This window comes from Triturus cristatus, chromosome 2_2 (assembly GCF_964204655.1).
Source record: "Triturus cristatus chromosome 2_2, aTriCri1.1, whole genome shotgun sequence".
NCBI lineage: Eukaryota > Metazoa > Chordata > Amphibia > Caudata > Salamandridae > Triturus > Triturus cristatus.
Genome location: NC_140582.1, coordinates 849637248 through 849659607, shown reverse-complemented (window position 1 = coordinate 849659607; position 22360 = coordinate 849637248). Strand labels below are relative to the sequence as shown.

Below are 22360 nucleotides of genomic sequence, written 5' to 3'. Positions count from 1 at the left end.
CACAGGGGAGCAAGAGATCTCACTGGCACAGAATCCCTGCCCCCTGTAGAATCATCTGGCAAGGAGGAGGAGAATCCCACGAACCGGACAAAAGGTGGAGCGTCGGCGAATCCACACGAAAAGTGAAGAGACCACCTTGATTCTTGCTCAGATCAGCAAGCAAGCAGTTGAAGCACAGCAGGCAGACGTGATGATTTAAACGTAGGATCGATGTGTTGGGGTTACGAATAGGTAGTTCCAGTCATCGCCAAATGTAAAAGATGAATCATAGCAGCGTAGCATAGAGCGCAGTATTATTTTATTAGTACAAGTAATCAGAGGATAAAAAACCACATCCAGCATACAAGACCTGCAACTGTCAACCGACAAGTTGCTTACATTCTTCCAGAGATCAGTTCCATATTCTAGACCAAGTAACCTAGGAACAGGAATACATTTTAAGAAGGAACACTACAGACAGCTCTCTCAGGCCTTTATTAGACCTCAGACAGCTAAACCTCTATATCCCGTCAGACCACTTCCACATGGTCACACTTCAACATGTGCTCCCACTGCTTCAGCAAGGTGACTTTCTATCCACTCTGGACTAAAAGGATGCCTATTTTCATATCCCCATTCACCCAGCTCACAGAAAATATCTCAGGTTCTGGTAGACGGACAACAGCCATCTCGCACACAAGCATATCTGGGAGCCACAATAGATACTGGTAAAGATCTAGTATACCCCAACCCAGTCAGGATACGCAACATGCAAAACCTAATATCGCAATTTCAGCCTCAACACTCCTTACCAGCCCGAGTGTTTATGCAATTGATCGGAATGATGGCTTCTTGCATTCTAATCGTTCCTTATGCAAGACTCCAAATGCGTCTCATACAGGAATGCTTAGCACGACAATGTAACCAGGCTCAAGGTCAGTTGACAGATCTAGTGTTGGTGGACGGCCGCACCTATCGCTCTTTGCAGTGGTGGAACATACAAAATCTTTCCAAGGTGCGGCCATTCGTCGACCCGGTTCCACAAATAGCGCTAACAGCAGATGCGTCGCTCACTGGTTGGGGAGTGCATCTTCAAAACCATACCATTCAGGGCACGTGGATGGTACAACAAAAACATCTCCACATAAACCATCTAGAACTGCTAGCAATTTTCCTAGCATTGAAAGCCTTTTAACTGCATCTAGTAGGCAAAGCTGTCTTAGTTTGTACAGACAAAATGACCACAATGTACTACATACAAAAACAGGGGGGGCACACTCTCTACAGCTTTCACAACTAGCTCAAATCATCTGGAGATGGGCCATACCTCAAAAAATATATCTTCTTGCAGAACACCTCCCAGGAGTAAACAACCAAATTGCAAATCTGCTCAGTCGTCAGAGACAGCAGATCCACGAATGGGAACTGCATCCTCAGGTGCTTCATCCATTCTTTCAAATGTGGGGCTACCCAGAAAAAGATCTGTTTGCCACACACCAAAATGCAAAATGTCCAAACTTCGCATCCAGGTACCCACACCCATTGTCCAAAGGCAATGCACTATAGATGAACTGATCAGGAAGATTTGCTTACACTTTTCCACCTCTCCCACTAATTCCGTTAGTGGTTCGGAAGCTCAAACAGCACTCCCTAACACTAATCCTGGTTGCTTCCACGTGGGCCCGTCAACTCTGGTTCACAACCCTGTTGAAACAATCAGAGGTTCCTTCCAAAAACTATACCTTTCCCTCAAGTCTCTCACTCAGAACCATGGAGAGATAAGGTATCCAGATCCCAGTCATCTCAGCCTTGCGATCTGGCACCTGAAGTTATAGAGTTTGGCTACCTCCGCCTTCCGCCAGACTGCATGAATGTCATCAAAGAGGCTAGACACCCTACCACAAGAGCATGCTATGCAGCAAAGTGGAAATTATTTGTTGTCTACTGTAACAATAATCAAATCAATCCAGTAGATGCTTCTGTACAGAACATAATTTGTTATTTGTTACACCTACAGTGTTCTAATTTAGCGTACACATCTATGCGCTTACATCTTGCCGCAATAGCTGCATACCTACAAAACAGACAGCACTTGTCTATGTTTAGAGTGCCCACTATTAAACCAAGATCTGTGACTGGGGGCGAGTGTCTGAAAAGTTTCAGCGCTCCGTCCATCATCTCCTTGTGTTTGCTTTGTTCGCCCTAAGTTGGCAGGGTATGCCCAGACGTGTGTCCCTTGCTCACTTTGCCACTGGATTCAAGCTAGCCTTGCTGATGAAGGGTGTTACCCAGGAACCGGTCCCAGGATGCTTGTTTCCGGTGGGAAGACCGCGCTTGGCAGTTCGGGCTGGTCTGTTCCTATGAAGCACAGGGTCAAGACTGATTTGCATATAGCTGGGTCTGAACTGAGGTGGCGAAGTGAGCTAAAGAATGATGATGGATTCAACCCAGATCTGTGACTGGGGGTGAGTGTCTGAAAAGCTTCAGCGCTCCGTCCATCATCTCCTTGTGTTTTATTTTATTTGTTACACCTACAGCGTTCTAATTTAGCATACCCATCTATATGCTTACATCTTGCCGCAATAGCTGCATACCTACAAAACAGACAGCACTTGTCTCTGTTTGGAGTGCCCGCTATTAAAACTTTCATGGAAGGACTTAAAAGGATCCTTCCTCCTAGACTTCCACCCTCTCCGGTGTGGAGCCTAAACAATTTCCTTACAAGACTCATGGTTCCACCATTTGAGCCATTGCACAAATGTGAACTACAATTTCTTTCATGGAAAGTAGCCTTCCTTATCGCCATCACATCTCTAAGAAGAGTGGGTGAGCTTCAGGCACTAACTATACACGAATCATTTTTGCAAATACACTAAAACAAAGTGGTTGTTAGGACTAATCCCAAATTTTTACCCAAAGTTGTCTCTGCCTTTCACATCAACCAGTCTGTTGAGTTACCTGTATTCTTTCCTCAACCAGACTGAGTGGCAGAACGTGCTCTTCACATGCTAGATGTCAAAAGAGCATTATTATACTACATAGAAAGGCCAAAACCTTTTAGGAAAACCAAACAACTTTTTGTTGCTTTTGCGCCACCACATAACGGCAATCCCATATCAAAAGCGGATATTGCACGGTGGATAGTTAAATGTATTCAAATATGTTACATCAAAGCCAAGTGCATATTAAGAGTTTCCCCGAGAGCACACTCTACACGCAAACTAGACGCTTCTATGGCATTCTTAGGAAATATACCCTTCGATGACATCTGCAAGGCTGCAACATGGTCTACACCTCACACTTTCACAAAACACTATTGTGTAGATGTGTTTGCAGGACAACAAGCTAGTGTGGGCCGGGAAGTTTTAAGAACACTATTCCAAACCACTGCAACAGCTACAGGTGAGCCACAGCTTCGGGAGATAACTGCTGTATAGTCTATGCTAAAGCATATGATCTACAGCTCATATGCCTCTAACGGAAAATGCTACTTATGCATCTGTTCTTGGCATATAGAGCTGTAGAATCATATGCGCCCACCCGCCTCCCCGGGTACCTTTTCCTGTTGCAGTGCTATCTTACTTAGATACGTTTTACATGGACATCTTTTTTACTACTCTTACTAACTCCGTCATCACTCTTTACGGCAAAACAAACTGGAGATGGAGTCGATGCTCATGCGCACTATCACCGAAAGGAGGAGTCGCCTACCTTGTGACTGGAATGACTTCTTCGAAGAAAAACAAAGTGCAAACATCCGGACCCAACACTAGATGGCGATCTATGCTAAAGCATATGATTCTACAGCTCTATATGCCAAGAACAGATGCATACTGGGTAAGTAGCATTTTCCTTGTAAAGCGCACGTTCACCCAGGGACATCTTGGCGCTGAATGACAGATGTTTATTGTTACCCAACTCAATGGTGCTCATTTTATCAACCACTGGAGGATGAAAGGCTGATTGAACCAACTGGGATTTGACCCTCTGACCATGAGGTCAAACACAGAACCCTATAGTGGACACATTAGTCCATTAGGCCACCAGACCCAGCTTTAATGAGGGTTTCTACTCCGCTGGGAATCAGTCTTTACAAATCAATTTTTACATCGCAGTGCCTTTACCATGCATTTATTACCACACAGGGTTTTACCACATATCGGCCTTTACCATTCATGCTTTTACCATGCATTTATGGTAAGTATGGGGGTTCGAGTTAGGATTATGATGTCAGGAAGGGAAAGGAAAGCAGACCCACCTCAAGGTAGGTCAGATGTGGTGGCATATGTAGTAGAACATGTTTGGGATGACACTGTGGCACATTGCTGACATGCAGGCACTTATGTTTTTTTAATTACTTTTGGGTGACAAGTAGAAATACATTTTGTATCAGTTCTACAGCTTGACTAGAAGCCCGACCGCACCTTATAGCACCATTTTTTTATTGAAATGTCATGCTCGCAAGCTCCTGTTGGTGGAAGTCTTTATTAAAGCGGTTACATCCACAGAACACGAAAGGGCTGCTGCAGTTGACGATCCTGCAGGTCTTTTTCCGCCGTAATGCACTAGAAAATACACTGTTGCATAAATACAGGTGTTTTTCATATTTTCATATGCACTATATTAACATACCCTAAAAGCAAATACCAAAAGGTTTTTAAGTACGTCTTGGTTAAACATTTTGTTTTACATAGATTAACAGGAAATAGATAAGATCACAGCTGGAGCAATATGAAGTGTCTTTTTTGGCACACATTTCCGATTTAAATGGGACAAGTTTTATGCTGGAGTTTTCTGTCTGTGGAAACCTCACCCACGGAAATCTGGAAAGTGTTATGTGATAAATTGACATCCTGAAACAAGCAATCGGTTATGTTGGCCCTGCCAATAATCCCCACACAACGGTCTATGGTATGCACAGAATTTATTAAAAAGCCTATTCATTTTGCACTTGTCTGAAATCCACTGCAGACTATAAATGAAAGCAAATTAACTTTGTCTCTCATTGTAAATTTGTTTGCATCATTTGTTGGTCTTGGGATTCCTGCCTCCATAAAAACGAAGCAACGCTAGGCATTTCTAAGAAGCGAACATGAAGGCTATTTTAGTTGAGGTAACACAAATTTATGGATACCTTCAAAAAGATTCTGGGGCATATTAACAAGGGCTTTATCTCCGCTTTTTTGGCTTTAAAAGCCAAAGAAGCGGAGATAAAAATATCGCCCTATCAACAACAGGGTGCTAACATGCAAAATCGCATGTTAGCACCCTTTTTCACTACGCTTCCCTTTGCATCTCTAATGAGACGCAAAGTGGGCTTTCCAGAGCAAAATAGTAGGAGAAATGTAGCTAAGCGACATTTCTCCTATTATCAAGCTTCACGCTAACCCTGTTAGAGACAAAAAAAGCAGCGCTAACCACGGTTAACGCTGCTTTTTTACGTCTGCTAATTTTCAGATTTAGCCATGTAATCCAATGGGAGGTGGATTACATGGCTAAGTCCACCATGGGCTGTCAACAAGGATATCCCTATCCTTGTAGTTTTATTGCTGCATTACCAGCGATAACCTCCCAAAATGCCACTATCGCTGGATTTTTTATCGCCTAGGCGGTTAGCGTTGTTAATAACACGATAACCAGGCGATATTATCCAGCGATAGCAGGCGTTAAAAAAAATGAACGCTAAGCGCCCTTAGCGTTAATTTTCCCTGTTCCTTGTTAATATACCCCTCTATGTCAATAGCACCAATTGAACTTTATTGTGCCGCAATGCCTTATTTTTAAGTCAGAATATCTCAGACTGTTGGTTGATAACGAATGTAGGGGCATATTATCAAGGACGGCGATAAAAATTATCGCCGGTTTAGCGGCAGAAAACTGCCGCTAAAGCGGCAATAATGGGCTTGATAATATGCCGCAGAGAATTCCAATAGAAGCCCATGTTCTGGTGTGAACATGGGCGTCTATTGGAATTCTCCAGGGCATATTATCAAGCCCATTATCGCCGCTTTAGCGGCAGTTTTCTGCCACTAAACCGGCAATAATTTTAACGCCGTCCTTGATAATATGCCTCGTAATAACATGTTACTTTCCTACATTTCCCCTCACAAAAATGGTGCCAGAGTGGTCTTTACTGTGTGTGCGCGCACTATACAGCAGCATTACTTGTTTTGGTCTCGAGATCCGTTATGGTAGCATAAATACATAAAATCCTGCAATTCACGTACACACACTTGTCTCTATAGTTTCTATTATAGTCCAGTTGACACATCCCAGATTATTCACGGCATATTGGCATATTTCTGACTACGTATTTTGGATTTATTCTAGTGACTAGCGGCCAAAGCTCTTCATGTAAAGGAGCAAGACACAAAGGGGGATATTCTCAATGACTGGCGATACCTATCTCCAACACAAGTTAGCGGCAGTATTTTTATCGCCGTCTAACCCTGGAAACTATCGCCATGTTAGCGGCGTATTATCAACCAGCTGCTACATGGCGATAGTACCAGGGAATGGCGGGGAAAACTGCTGCTAACATTATCGCAATAGCGATAGGGAAACCGGCAATATCTAGCGATCGGCCCATTTGCGGCAGAAAAGTCTCTTTTACCCTCCCGGCGATAAATCCATGATATTATGCCCCAGAAGTCCTCATAAGAGTGCAAGGCAGTGGATCTTGTGTATGGTGGAGAGTGTATGAATCCCATGATGAACATCATGTCACCTTATCTTCGCTACAGTCCAGATGTCAGCTATGGGTCAGGCAGGGACCACAGAGGCACTGCAGTGGGTCCCAAACACAAGCGCTACTACTGGTAAAGTGTAATTGCACAGACATGGCCATGCATGCATTCTTGCCAAATAAAGGGAGAGAATGGAGTGAGGCCTGTGGGAGAGGGGACATGGGGAACTTTGAGCCTGGGTCAGGGAAAGAAAAACAAGGACAGGGAATAGACCACTAAACTTTGGGTCAAGTGCTTGTTCCTGTGCTGTATAGCATCGACTCAGTACCCGTACCTCGCCAGTAGGCCTGCAGAATAGGGAGTATACATGAAGTAAGAATGGGTCATGGGGCTCTCAACTTGTGGCTGCTCGACATTTGATTGAGGGCAGTAACTGTATGAAGGCGAAGCAGTGACAGATTGCTATGCGACCTGCCAGTCGCCCTCCACAGTACATGGCTACCAGCTTTTGTGATCTTAGTGCGTGAAGTCATGTATCTTCAGGTGATGATAGAGAACTTTGGACATGCAGGCGTGCCATATCAGGAAAATTACCATGGGTGCTTAGTAGAGGGGACATGAGTGCAAACAGGGTTAGACGGAGGGGATGCCGGCACCGGAGGGAGGCGGAGTTGGCATGCTAATGCACAGTTAGTCAGTACCTGAGAGCCATGTGTCACCCCAGGTTAGTCCTCTGTGTTATTTCTACGATACCCTGGGCTCAGCTTCAGTGTGAACCTCGATTTGATCCTGTCACTTTCCTAATGCAGTGCCTCCACACCGCGTTGCAGGCCCACATGATCAGACTTTCATAGCATAGTACCACCCAGCCTCAGCTGCCTTGGTTGGTATCCAGGCAAACGCCAAAGCATAAGGGTAAAATCCTGTGGAGAACACACCACAGCTCCAGAGGGAACCGTGTCTACAATAGGGTCAGCCAAAGTGTTGAGAAACTGCTCCAGGTCTCCGGGGTCGAGTAATTTTGTTGTTTTGTCTTGCCGTCATATTCACAATCATGAGAGTGGTTTTGAAGAGCCCATAATTAAGTTTCCTTTTTCTCAGTCTGGAGCGGAGGGCGAGGAATCTTCTCTATCTGATGTTGTTAGTAGCAGAATAATCGGATGAAAAAGAGATGTGGTGACCTTCAATCTGCTACTGCCATCTATGTCACAAGCAATATGAGGTGGGTGTCTTGGTGGCATAGGGCACATACTCTGATCGGACGGGGCACATTTAAATGAATAACTCTGATTGACTGAACACTACTGGCTCTCTGGAGTTCTGATGATGTAAGTTATGGAGAATTGGCATTAATCAAGCAAGCATGTCCTCTTTCTCCGCTTCCTCTGGGACCCGATAGATGCAAAAGCCGTCTCTCTTCACCCTTTGTTCCAAATCAGTCACTTAATGACAGAAGAAATCAATGTCACATCCCCAATCTGAAAGACGCTCAAAGCGGGTTTCCACTGCATCCAGCCATTGACCCACCCTGTGCAGACGTGTGCACATAGTAACGCCCTCCTGCTTCAGTGATTTCACCTCAAATGTGAGGTCAGTAATCCATTGTGGTATGAGTCGCCTCAATCGTCAAGATTTCCTTTCAGAGTGTTTCCATGGCATTATCTGGTATCAGTATCATTAGAAGGGCAATCTTCGTGGTCAGGCTAGTGCGACTCACCACCTCTGACTGCAATAACTGCTGGCTCGGATGTTTTCGAGACCACATGCAGCACTGCAAGGGGGGTCTGAGTTCAACTATCATCAACAAATCCTCTTGCTGTCCCTCTAGGGCTGCGGTCAGAATGGTCATCAGAGGCTTCCAGGAGGTGGAAAACTTGATCTCATGAGGAGCTACACAATACCTCTGAGTCTCCAAAGCTGTTAACGGGAGAAAGGGTAGTAGGTGGTGCACCAGTTTGGACTGTCTGATGGGGGGACCAGCAGGTCCAGCCAATGTGCACGCCTTCCTTTGGTAGTTTACGAGCCTTGCCCCCTTTTGGGGTCTCACTAGGGGTATATTGCAGCCCGCACTTTGAGCCCCTAGCACAAAAGTCAAGCTGCAGCGATAGGGTGGAAAAAAGTCACTCATTGGTACAGATCTAGTGCAGCAGGGCACGGCACACGAGGAGTGCCCAGTTTGGCCCCACTTGACTCTGTATCGTTGTGGCTCATTATCCCACCTTGTGATTAGGCCGTCTTTATCTGCCCAAGAGGGATACACTGTCCCCAGTGAGACATTCCCAGAACCATCTTGAGGACAGCAGGAGCGGGCCGTTGAGTCGTGCTCAAGTAAGCCCCTGAGAAAGCGTCTTGGGGGGTGCCTTAATCAGCCCATTTTGGAAGCACCCAGGCCTCCAAGCCACATCTGTGCAGGCCTTTCACTTTTGGAAGGACACAGTTCAGAGATTCGTCAGGGTCGGATTATAGTCAGCATAGCCAAGGTCGGGGAAGCCCTTAGTGAAATGATCAAGATTGTGCAGTTGCACATCACTTCCCATCATACAATGCTCAGTAAGGGTAGTTCCTCACTATACGGGATAGGCCCCCAATCCAGGCCTCACGAAGGTCTCCAGGCATCTCTGCAGAACTGTCGTAGTCAGCAGTGGCATCCTCAGGCCCTGTTCAAGCCGGCTGTCTCTCCCTTGTCTCAAGCTGCCCCAAAAGACACCCAGCAGGGTTAAGGAGGTTGCGTAATCCCTAAGCGTTGGTAATGCTCAGCCTCGGTCACTGGTATGCACTCTACCTCTGGTCCCACAACAGGAGGCTGCCTCTATTCAAGAATCTTCCAGAGCTGTGCACAGCCACCAAGCCGGGTGATGTAGGCCTCAATAACATGTAGATGACGCAGCCCAAGTGGCGGCTCTTCCGCTATGGCGAAAGAGCATTGACCCACTGCCTTCAAACAGTGCAGAAGACGGATGATCATCACATGATGATAACTTACTGATGTAATCATGCTATCTAACCTTAGGGGATGGGAGGGTGGGTAGGACTGCTCCAAGCATGGAGCAGGGCATGGGCGGATTTGCATGCCCACTCAAGTGTGCAATGACTGTTTGGTCGGCTCACTCAGGCCGTCCAAAGCAGTCATGTGCACTTCCCTGTTCGCAATGCAGGCTACATTACAGCCTGCATGGAGAACATGCCCACCCCTCCAGCCCCTGGCTGCATGCCTTGTCCCGTTGACTATTACCAATCCCACCGCAGCATCGCAGCGTTTTGAATTGACTCAGGGGAGGGAGCCTGGGTGCTGAATTCCAGTACCTGGAGGCAGACGCAGGAGAGCAGGAGCTACAAAGACACGGAGCCCCGCTTCGAGGTAAGACTTCCCTCATTACAATATTTACAACACCCGCTCACACACATTTCCGGTGTTTACCACTTCACATCTGTCCAGCCCCCCTGCCAGCACTTCGGGATGGCAGCCGCTGTGCGTCCATGCACAGCGGGACTAACACTCGTGTGCCAAAGGCACATACATAGTTACAATGCATTACATGACATTGCATTCCATTCCAATGCATACTAATACCAGGCACATTGCAATAGTAGGTTAGGCGTTGCATTGCGGAGACATGAACAATACTATTCCCACTCCAGTGAGTGCAACCCTAAACTAACTTTGGCACCCCAGTCCCAAACATGAACCCAGGAATTCCTTTTTGAGGCCACAATACACACACAAAAATCAAAATTGATCCAAATGCACACCCCAAATTTCATATTTTACCCCAAATGCACACCCCAAATGTCATATTTTACCCCAAATTTCAGATCCGACATTCGAAACACATACCCACAGAAAATACTTAAGATTACCCCATTACTGACCACACAATGTGTTGTGCTCAAATGCGATGTAAAGGCACCTGAATTGTCGGAGTTGCGTAGTTAATGATGTACTGCCTGCGTTGTACTGGACGTCTCCCATGCCAAAGGCAAACCATAGGCTAGCCCGTCTGCATCCGTCTGCCCCTGGACAGCGCCCAGCACCAAGGAGCCTTCTTCTTGGACACTCCAACGCTACGACGCCAGCACCCTCCTCGCCATCAACCCTGGACGCCACCTCGCCTGCCAGGAACAAACTCTGCTCCGAACCAGACATTGCCATCGCCGACGGCTGCAGTATCACCCGCAAGGAGCAGCCCGACCTTTAAGGACAAGGCATTGCCATCTCCTACAGAGGCACACTCTGACTGATCACGCACTCTAATGACCCAAGGGTGACCATGGACCACCTCAACTCCCAGATCCGGTCAAAGCCCAAGCACATCCACTGCGGCACACTCATGTGCAGGCCCCCCAGACATTGCCCCCCCCCCCATTCTCAAATACCATTGTTAACCTCATTGTACCCCAGGATCTAACATCCACCGACGACATCCTGCTATGTGATCTCAAGTTCCACCTGGACAACCCCAGTGACCAGGACACCACGCTTTCTGGGGAAGGTCATCAACATCAGACACAAGCAGCAACTCACATCAACAGGCCACATAGCAGGACACACGGTCGAGCACGTCACCGCCGCAAGCGGGAGCTTCAACTTCAGCAACAACACCGGACTCTCCTGGACCAACAATCATTAGATACATGGCATCTTCACCTTGCCCACCGGACTCCAACACCACCATCGCAACCCCTCGCTTGGATGTCTTGTCAATCTCTCAGCACCAACACTCCGCCACTGCTTACAAACTACAACACCGCAGCGCCCAACCAACACAGATGGATCTCCAACAGCGTTGACATTCAGGTACCCCTCATGAACTGCACTGCGTCATTACCTTCCACCTGCCAGATGGCAGGCGTGAGGGTGAGGCAGTGACACGGGGATAGGCTGGCCCTATGCATTGCTGTAGTTGCGTCATGGTTGTGACACAACTGCAGCAATGCGTGACTTTAGCACAGACAGATACATCAGGATTCCTGACGTAACTGTCATTACTTGCGTCATGGAGCACTGTTCGGTGAGGACAGCGCATCCATGCTGTCGCAAGAAGGGCATACTGAAAAGTATTACAACGCAGTCTTGTCGCAGCGCTGCAACACTTTTCATGACTGGTGCGCAGTCATGCCCTGTAATTTTGTGGCAGGGCAGCGCAGCAACATTGCTTGCAGCGCTGTCCAGCAACAAAACCTGCAGAGATGCGGCCCCAATGGTTATCTCCATTTTAAGACCTGATTTTTTCTGGTCTTAAAAAACTGCATTCAGTTGCAGTTATAGCCACTTTTTTGGGTCATCTTAAAATAAGGAGTCCCCTTGTGAATAGGGTAATGTTGGGTTAACGTCAGATTTTGCAAGGGAATGCCTCACTTGCATATCATTAGCGGTATTTATCGCTGACAGAAGTGGAGATGTTTAAAAGTGTAGTTTTCGCCTAAAAGCTGTCGCTAACTGCTGTTAGTGACAGCTTGTGAATTTTGCGATAAAAATTTTGCCGCTTTATCGGAAGAAAAGGGCAGCTAAAGCGGCGATATTGCCATGTGAATATGCCCCAAAGTATTTCATCTTTTTTAGGGGAATGGTAATAGGATGGTCATATATTACAAGTAATATAACATCCTCTGATCTACTTTTAAAGAATATTGCCAGTGGTTGGGAGTTGTCATGGCCTTATAAAGGAACTTGGAGATCAGCCTCGTTCGTCTGTGTGGTGATGGAACTCCTCGGTGCATTTTAGTAATGTTAAGGTAGTGCAGAGGGTACTTTATTACATATAACTGCGTAATATTATACTTAATGATCTGTAATGCCAGTTCAAAAAAACTGAATATACTAAAAATCGATCCATTCTGAATCTAATCTTAAAAAAAAAGTCGTCTACTGAACATATTTAACAAACACATTTTCCAGTTTCAGTGACAATTTAGATTTCTTTTTGATGTACGAGGCAGGCACTTGATTTAAGTGTTCGTTCAAATTAAAAAACCGAACCATTATTTTTCTTTTTTCAGTCAGATGATGCTACAAGCCTGCTAGTTGTGATGGTGTATGATTACCAGGATCGAAAATTTCAACCCAGATTAGTACCCGATACAGAGGAATATATACCAGAAGTGCGTGAAATTGAGAATTACATCCACAGGTACAGTATTACTACTTTTCGTTTTTTCCGGAGTTTTATATAGCGCGAACTAGACCCGAGACATCGGGTATCGGAGCGCTTTACATGAGCACCAATTTCGTTACAGAAGGACACATTCATTATTGTTAGGCACGGGGAAATTACGTGATTTGCCGAGAATGACAGGGTGTTGAGCGTCGTTGCCGAGACTCGAACCCGGCTCCCCAGTATCGAGGTCGACCGCTCCAGCCGTAAGGCCACATCTTCTCCCCAAGCACCGCTAACATTATTGATGTTGATAATAACCTGAAAAGCCTAGTATGGGCGTTAGGCATTGGCACATTCGTTTTTATACTCATTGCAAGTTTTGTTCAACATCTGTTTAATTCATTTTAAAACACAGTGTGCAAAGCGCAAAACAAACAGTGCAAAAAAAACTGCAGATTCAAAAAATGTGTTTTTTTCAAATTTTTTGCAGTTAATCACACTATTAATTGCAAGTTTCTAAAAATGGGTTTTCATCAAGTATGTTACTTCACAAAAAAGATGCACCTCCTGCAACTTCCCATGCACTGTCCCACACCCTAAACCCACCAACAACTACAGCCCCAATAGCACCCAGTATCGTACTCGCTCACACAAACCAGCCACACGCTCATGCAGACCAAACAGCAACCAAACAACACTCCACACTTGCACGCATGCTCCTCAACACCCATTCACCCACCAAACACACCATGAATATATGGTACCTGCTGCACGACCATGCTCCTATCTTGCTTTTTCTCATGAAAAGTCCTCCGCACCAGAAATAGCTGCAACCATCGCTGCCGGGCTACCAGTTTGCCTGGAAAAACTGAAAGCACAAGCCTGGAGGTGGATTCGCCATCATACCCAGAGATACCACCAGCTACACCACCTACAAGGACACACCCACCAGCTTCATGGAACACCGCACAATACAGATACTCATCACAGCCATTTTCTCCTTGGGCCAAACCCTCATGGACATACTGTGAGTACCTCATGTCAATTTTGCCAGCGACATTGAGGACTTTGTCGTACCCCTCATCATCAATGCCAGCACCTTTAACCTCCTCCGAAACCTTAACTTTTACCTAGAAGGCTGCACTGAACCAAACTCTATGGGTCTTTTAGAAAACCTCTGAAACCTTGGCCTCACCCACACATTTTGAACCCACCCACAACACCGAATTGCATTGGACCCCAATTTTATTCTCAATTAGCAACATCACAGTCGACAAGCCAGCAACTATGACCTGGAAAGACCAGGCCCTCATCAGTTTCAGCATACTCATCCCGCACCGCCTCGGACTGACCACAACTGGTACCACCCACTGCAGCAGGAAAAGCATCTTAGAAGCAGAGTGGGCTTCTGTCCTCTCTGAGCACTGGACTGAGCACACCAGCAACTAGTCAAAAGCCTTCAAGAACCTCAACAGCTGTATCACCTCATGTGCCAACACCCTGACTCCCTTTTAGCGCTACCCAATCGCAAGAGCCCGACCACAGGCCATCTGCTACACAGCAAAACTCAGACTACTGAGACACCACTTCAAGCAACTAGAGTACACATGGAAAACAAGTCAAGACACCTCAGATAAAGATACCTTCAAATCAACCCTAGGAGACTACCACCAGCACATACGGACATCAAGTGCACAGCTCTTGAATATTGCATCAACACCAGCACTAATAGCAGGAAGGAAATCTTCACCGTCATTCAAAAATATTCTTCACATCACCCCCTCTCGAGACATTTGCAACAAGTTCTTGGAATTCTGCTGTAACAAAATAACCTCCATAAACAGCAACTTTGGCCCTCTACCAGACTCTGTCACCATCACAACTCAGCCTCCCATCACGACCAATGAACAACCCCTGATCTCGTGGCCTGCCATCACCATCATCTAAATGGTTGCTACCATGGGGGCAACATCTGACCCTTGCCACCACCACCCCTTCACAAAAGTACTCCAGTCTATCAGCAAATACTAACACCCATCCTCAACGCCCCTATAGACTCAGCCACATTCCCGGACACCTGTAAACATGCCACCATCATGCCTCTGCTCAAGAAACTATCCGCTTAACCAGCCATGCTTTCCAACTAGAAACTAATTTCCCTCCTACCATACCATGCAAGAGTCTTAGGGAAACTAATCAACTGATGCCTCACTAACCACCTCAGCAACAACCAGCTCCTCGATTCCACACAGTATGGATTTAGGCCCCACCACAGTGCAGAAACAGCACTCATCGCCACGACAGACGACATATGCATGATACTTGACAAAGGAGACACAGCAGCTCTCGTTCTCCTGGACCTCTCTGCAGCATTTGGCATGGTCTCACAATCAATCCTCATCAGGCGCCTTCACGAGATTGGCATCCATTGACCTATTCTCCGCTGGATCTGCTCCTTCTTAATGGATAGAACACAAGCTGTCAGCCTGACACCTTACTTCTTGAAACTCTGCAAACTCATCTGTGGAGTGCTTCAAGGTTCATAACTCAGCCTCACCCACTTCAACTCATACATAACCCTCTGGCCAAAGTCATCTGCGCACACAATATCAACATCCTCTCTCATGCTGATGAGATGCACCTCATACTCTCCGTCTCGCATATGACACCCAGCACAAGAAACAAGTTAATCACCTGCATGACCGAATGCAGTAACTGGATGATAGCCAACTGTCTCAAGCTCAACACCGCACCAACAAGACAGTAGTAGTGATCTTTGGCAAGAACACCACACCATGGAACTCTAACTGGTGGCTAGCCATACTCAGACCCTGACCCACATGCAGAACCCATTCCAAGAACCTCAGAATAATCATCAACAGCAAACAACATGACCAAACTAGTCAACGCCATCACTGCATCCTGCTTCCACACCCTGAAGATGCTGAGGAAGATCTTAAAATGGACCCCAAGCAACCCTAGAAAAACTGTCACTGAATGCCGTAGTCACCAGCAGCGTAGACTATGAGAACACACTCTACAATGGTAACCTACCTAGAAGACTACAAACCATACAAAACTCGGCAGCCAGACTCTTTCTCAGTCTCCCACACACAACTCACATCACACCACACCTTAGAGAACTCCTCTGTCTCCCAATACAGAAATACACTAAATTAAAACTCTTCACACACACATTCAAGGCACTACTCAACTCCGGTCCCACCTACCTGAACTTCCTCCCCAATCTATATCAGAGCCTCTTCCTCTCTTCCTGAATTCTGCAAGAAGCAGAAGAATGGCTTTAGCGCTGGTGGTGCTGGGTGTGATAATGTTTGTTGGCGCCCTCCCATCCATTATGGAGAGGGTGACCACCTCCACCATGTATTCCCTCGCCACCACCTTTAACAGTGCCCCTCAAGTCTCCATAACCACTCTACTTCAGATACATTTAATTATATAGCGCCACTTATACCAGTGTAGGGTGTCAGAGCACTTTGCATCACACACACATTGCACAGAGACAATCAATCATATGTGTGCAAATCAGCATATAGGAAATGCTACATAAGCCAGAGGGCTACAAGGTGTAGGAGTGACATGTGATCCATATTGGTAGGCAGTATAGTTTAAGAGTGCTTGGTCTGGAGAAGCACAAACTCAGAATTGAAAAGGGAACACCATAGTTGGGGGTTCTCTTTAATTATAGGAATCGATTTCAACCCAAATTAACCCTTTTTGCAACATTAATCTATGCTCTAATCTATATTTTGCAGTGTGCATGCAGTTCTTTGATGACAGTTAATAATTCACTGTATTTGGATTTTGACTTATAAACTGCAAGTAACAAAAGGATGTCTTTTAGAAAAGCAGTAACCCACTGACTTATTTACATTATATGCATTTTGTGATCTGCATGTGCACATTCTTTGCAGCAGGCATATTAATACTCTGTGCTGTTTTTATTGTTGCCTGGAAATTGCTGGGGGCCAGGAATGAGGCAGCTGGTGCTTATAAAACCAAAATAAACTTGCAAACACGGCATCCCATGAAGTCAGCATCCAGTGCAGTGGGACCAGTCGCACCGCCCTAGAGCCGGCCCTATTTTTTGGTTATATGGATGAAGAGAAATAGAGAAATGTACATTTTAGGGTAAAAAATAAACTGAATTTGATTTCTAGGTGCAACACTGAGGGGACTATAGTCTGACTCTCATGGGGTAAGAGAAAAGCAGTAATCTAACTCATAGAGTTGCAGCATAGTTACAACATTGAAAACGTGGACATTTTACATTAAATTGTTCTTCCACTAAATGGTTGTTCTACCTACTTTGGCACACCTACTATTGGCAGTGTCAGGGACAGACTGCTGCATAGAAAAGTAAAGATGGTAGGGCTAATTCTTAAATCATGTCGCTCACCTAAGATCAATTTGAATTTGTAGAAAGTCATCGGTGATTCTATTAATGGGGCAAAAGTCACAGATCCTCATTAATAGAATCCCAACCTGTTGACTTTTACACATGCAGATGTATTTTCTAGAGTACTAGCTGTATTGTAGGGGTGGAAATATTGATGTTTATAAGTGAGGGACATGATAGCCATTAGTAAGGAAAAGAAACATATCAAGTGTTATCTGTGTAGGAATTCACACACCCTTCCAATGTTCCTTGCTCCTCAAGAAAAATGTAATCTGCAAATGCAAAATTCCACTGAACCTTCTGCTGCTGTTTTGCTGCCCTGGTCATAAGCCTAAGCTCTGCTGGGGTGTTATACTAAAAGGGCTAAGATAATGTCATTTGTCCAGTGCTGTTTGCTATTCCAGTCTTTCCGGCTTAGTAGTAACTTCCAGTGAAGTTTGCACCTAATGTATTATGACTACTTCGGCCATTTGATAATTCATCAAAACATGTTTGTAATAGTAACTGCATATTTTACTATCATGATACCTTAATCCGAATTCCAAACATTAAAATGAATGAAAGTAATGACTGAATTTCCAAAACCGACTGTGGGGAATACTGCTATAACCCATATCAAACAATTATGTGATGGCAAGTTGCCTTTTTCCCGATAATCGTCATGCTGTTGTCATGTCCTTTAGGCTAGTCGTGTCATATATGCCCTTTTTTCACATGCATTTGTCCCATCCACATGACAGTAACTATTCTAAACAGGTGACCTTTACCTACAAACTTGCTCATGCCTGTTCGACACCAAGCTCTCCGTATTCTATCATAATCCCTGAACCTGACATACATAAACACTTCCTCAGGCACGGTATAATTATTCTGTATAAGGGTCTCCACTTTTTTCATCCTTGGCCAACAGCAAGCTGTGCATGATCGCATTTGTTTGGAAAAACATTTATGATTGTTTTCAAAACATTTATGATTGTTTTCTAAACATTTATGATTGTTTTAAAAACATGTCGATTCTAGAAGAAACCCTGGAGTGACCACTCTAGTATATAACACCCCCCATTGCCCCCTACAAATTACAGGAGAATTCCTTCCAAGCTGACACAGGGTCCTGCATGCTGAATCTTCGACACGCAGCGGTCTGACATCCCTTGCGGGGTGTCATTCTCTGAGCAGAGATGGGGTCCTTCATTATCAACCATCCGGTGAGGGGGATGGTTCTTCCCTAGGGGTTTCTTGGCTATACACATATCTATACATTTATACCTATACGCATATACATGCTACATATACAGATCTAGGCTAGGTACATTTAGGCAAATTACGTAGGGCGCGCATTTTAGGAATATGCATGCAAGTGCTACTGTTTTTATCTGAACTGCTTATGTTCATCTTATTAGCACTATGGTAGAAATGTATCTACTATTTACTATATTAGTACTAGCAATCTCTTTTACCTACTTCTGTCTCCTGATTGTCGCAGCACATATGTTTTACACAAGGCTGTTGCCGGACCAATAAATACTAATTGAAACGTCCTAATTGTCATCTTGTGTATTTTCTGAGAGAAAGCAAGCACGAGTGTCTGAGCGAAACGTACTGTACTGTTTTCCACTATCCTTGATCAGGTTTGTTACGTTCAGTGGTTGCCAGAAACTACATACACCACTGTAAGATACAGGGGGGTGGTAGTGGCACTGTAGAGCTAGCTGGTCTTACGGCTGACATATGCTGTGGGGGTGTCCGAAAGCGGGTGGGACACCAAGCTCTCAGCTTAGACAATCAAAAACGTGCAGGTCCTGGGGATTCCTAGCAACTACGCAACATGGCCCCACCAACGTTGGTTTGGTTCTTATATTAACAATTAAAATCTGAGTAGTTCAGTCGTGCTTTCTCAGAAAGCCCTACTCACGCTGTTTCAGAGACGTCTGAAGTGGGAAAAGAAATCCGCCTCAGCTGAGCAGATATACTCTGTTTATTGGATGAAGGTTTAGCAAGCTTGTACGGATAAAAAGTTACCCACATTGTGAAAAATACATAGGGGTCTATTATGATGTCGGGCGGATCGCCACTGCCCGCATGGCGGTGGCAATCCGCACAACATCATCCCCCGCCCGCCTCCCATTTACCCCCCGCCATATTATGATGGCGGGGGTACTGCGGCGGACGGGAAGACCGCTTGCCATTTTTCCGCCTGGTTGACGAGTCGACCGGGCGGAAAAGGGTCGAATATGGTGGCGGTGTCTCCTAGACACTGCCATCCATATTACAATGGGAGTGGGAGGCAGCCTTTCTGTGGCGGCAAAAGGTGCCTGTCACCTTGTGCATGCCAATGCACGACGTGCGTTCCCAGCATTGTGGCGGGCGGTGCTGTGAGCACCACCTGCCACAATGCTGGGAATAGAGGATGCCACCGCCATGGTGGCGGTGGCATCTTAATTGCCGGTGCGGGACCACCGCACCACTGGCGGCTGGTCCCAGCCCCACTATCGTTCGTCTGCCCGCCATCCTATTAGGCCCCTTAGTAACTGAAGCTTTTCTTCTCTTGAGAATGACTGAGTCATTGAGTGGTGGTTTGGGCTCGGGTAAAGACGAATTTGCAAACGCTTTTAACATCACAGAGAATTGCAGATATGCATTAACTATAAAGCTGGTGGAACACTGCGTACCTGCAGCAGGTGGCTGTGTTAAATTCATGATTGAGGCACACAAGGTGTTCGGATCAGAGGTATTCTAATCTTTTTTTTTTTTTTATTCTTTTTTTTTCACCAGAAAAGCAGTATTTACAGAAAAAAATGGGTATTACAATTATATCATATACAGTTTAACATGTGTTCGTTCTTGTATGAGAGAAGAGAAAAGGTGGAAAAGAAGAGAAGAAATCAATAAAGATTAGTTGCGTTACATAACCTTAAACATGTTAAGCTTACATTCCAATCTACATTGCTGCGAAAATATATCGGGAAATGGAAAAATTAAAGAACAGAATAGCTTAGTATCTCAAGCCAGATCCATCAGAGGGGCCCAAATTTTCCTACCCTTTTTCCTTGCCCTCCGTCCGTCACAATTATACAATGCCATTTCAAATCTATATGTGTGAAGCAGTCTAGCATACCAAGCTTGATACCCCGGAGGGCTGGCGTCCTTCCACTTTAAGGCAATCAGAAACGTACTACTGCCATTGCCATAAAACAAAAATATACCCGAGTTGTTCCTAGTTGAGCACTTTCATCAAAACCCATTAACATCAGAGTTGGAGAGATAGACACTTCCCTTCCTAGTACCTTATACAGAAAAGTTTCAATGCCCTTTTTCAATGAGCCAAGTATAGTAAAATCAAAAAACATATGAAGTAAGTCTGCTGGGCCCAGCCTGCATCTTGGGCAATGGTCGTTTTCCCTTTTTCCCCAGCTAAACAGTTTTGCCTGGGTGAAGTACAGATTGTAAGCTGTTTTAAAATGTTGGGCCTTCAGGTTGGCAGATAGAAAGACCTTCCTTGAGAGAGCCAGGGATCTACTTAGATCCACATCCTGATTCCCTACCTTTCCTGCCCAAGCTGATTCCGTTTTTGCTAAGTTGTCCTGGGTAGCTTCTTTGAAAAGGCAATAAATATCCTTGATACAGGGCCTTTTATAAAAGATAGTTTCTAGACGCTGGATCCTACCAATAGAGATAATATTAGACAAGAAGTGTCTAATAGTTTCCCTGATTTGAACATACTTAATATATGATCTTGGCTAAATTTCATACTGCCGCTGTAACTCTACAAAAGTAATCATCCCATTGCCATCTATAACGTCCCCTATTCTACTAATATCTGCCCGCTCCCAATGTTTTCCCATCCCGTCAAAAAGTGGTGCTGAAAAAATTGGAGAGCGCCACAGGAAAAGATATTTCAGGAGCCTGGGAATATTTAAGAGCTTGGAAACTTTATGCCTAACAGTCCAGGCTTGAACCCGTTTTTTTAATTGTAGCTAGCCTCTAACTGTATGAGTAGGACCCCTGATGTGGCTGCGCCTAATGCAAGCTCAAAGATTGAGGGGGGAACTTTGTGTTCTTGTGAGCCCCCACAGTTCTCTGGCCCCATATTAGGTTTAAACGAGATAACCATTCGTTGTATTGTTATTCGCCCAGTAGTAAAATAATAAGTTGGGGACCACCCAGCCCCCACAAGCTTGGGGTAGGGTCAAGAATTTCAGTGATCATCTGACCTTAGGGTGTTGCCAAATGAACTGAGAAAAAATTCCTTTGAGTTTTTTAAAAGATGCTGGCTCTGGCTCCAGGGGGATACAACGAAGTAGAAATAATATTTTAGGGAACATGGTCATTTTAAGTACGTTACACCTACCTATTATGGACATGTGTAACTTATCTATTCTTCTTAGATCTTGACTAATTCTATCAATAAGGGGAGCCAGATTCGTTCTCAAGATAGAACCTCGTCCGCGGAAGTGTCATTCCCGAGGAAGGTGGCTATCTCAGTCCTGCGAGGATCCTACAAACAATCCTAGTTTTATCGGCGTTCAAACGATAACCCGACCGCCTACCAATCTTTTTAGCCAGAGCCTCGATCCTTGCCATAGCTATGTCGTCAGCATAGGGTAAAACCTTTGTACTGTACCCCCTGACCACTATTGGTTTGATCAGCTGATTTTGCATAATTGACCTAATTAGCGGGTCAATATATAAGGCAAAGAGAACTCGTGAACAAGGACATCCCTGTCTAGTCCCACTAGCGACCACAATCTTTTCAGACTCCCTGCTCATCAATTGTATTCTTGCGTATGGTTGTACATACATTGCTCCTATAGCCGATAGAATATGGGGCCCAAACCCATTAGAGCTTAAGTTGTCCAATAGGTATGCCCACTCAACTTGATCGAAGGCTTTTTGGGCATCTAGAAGAATCAGAGCCATCTGTTCTTCCAAAAGGTCCGCTAGATCAAACAAGGAGATTACCCGGGATACATGATCTGTAGTGTCTCCCCTTGGGATAAATCCATGTTGCCATGGGCTCACCAATGAGGTGATGACTTTACCTAATTGGAGTGCAAGAATCTTCAAATATAACTTGTAGTCCACATTAATCAAGGAGATGGGGCGGTAAGAGGCCGGATGCTCGGGCGGTTTGTCTTTCTTCAGGAACACGACTATGTCGGTGCCTTGCCAAGATTGAGGTG

General features: G+C 45.3%; 1 protein-coding gene across 3 annotated transcripts in view; it reads left to right on the top strand.

The window, feature by feature from the left end:
* NSUN7 (NOP2/Sun RNA methyltransferase family member 7) overlaps positions 1-22360 on the top strand; it is a 1257082-nt gene that overhangs the window by 542879 nt on the left and 691843 nt on the right. For all 3 annotated transcript variants that reach the window (XM_085642201.1, XM_085642202.1, XM_085642203.1), the window contains one exon: positions 12663-12793. In XM_085642201.1, the coding sequence (XP_085498327.1) occupies positions 12663-12793 (131 nt within the window). The remainder of the gene's footprint in view (positions 1-12662; positions 12794-22360) is intronic.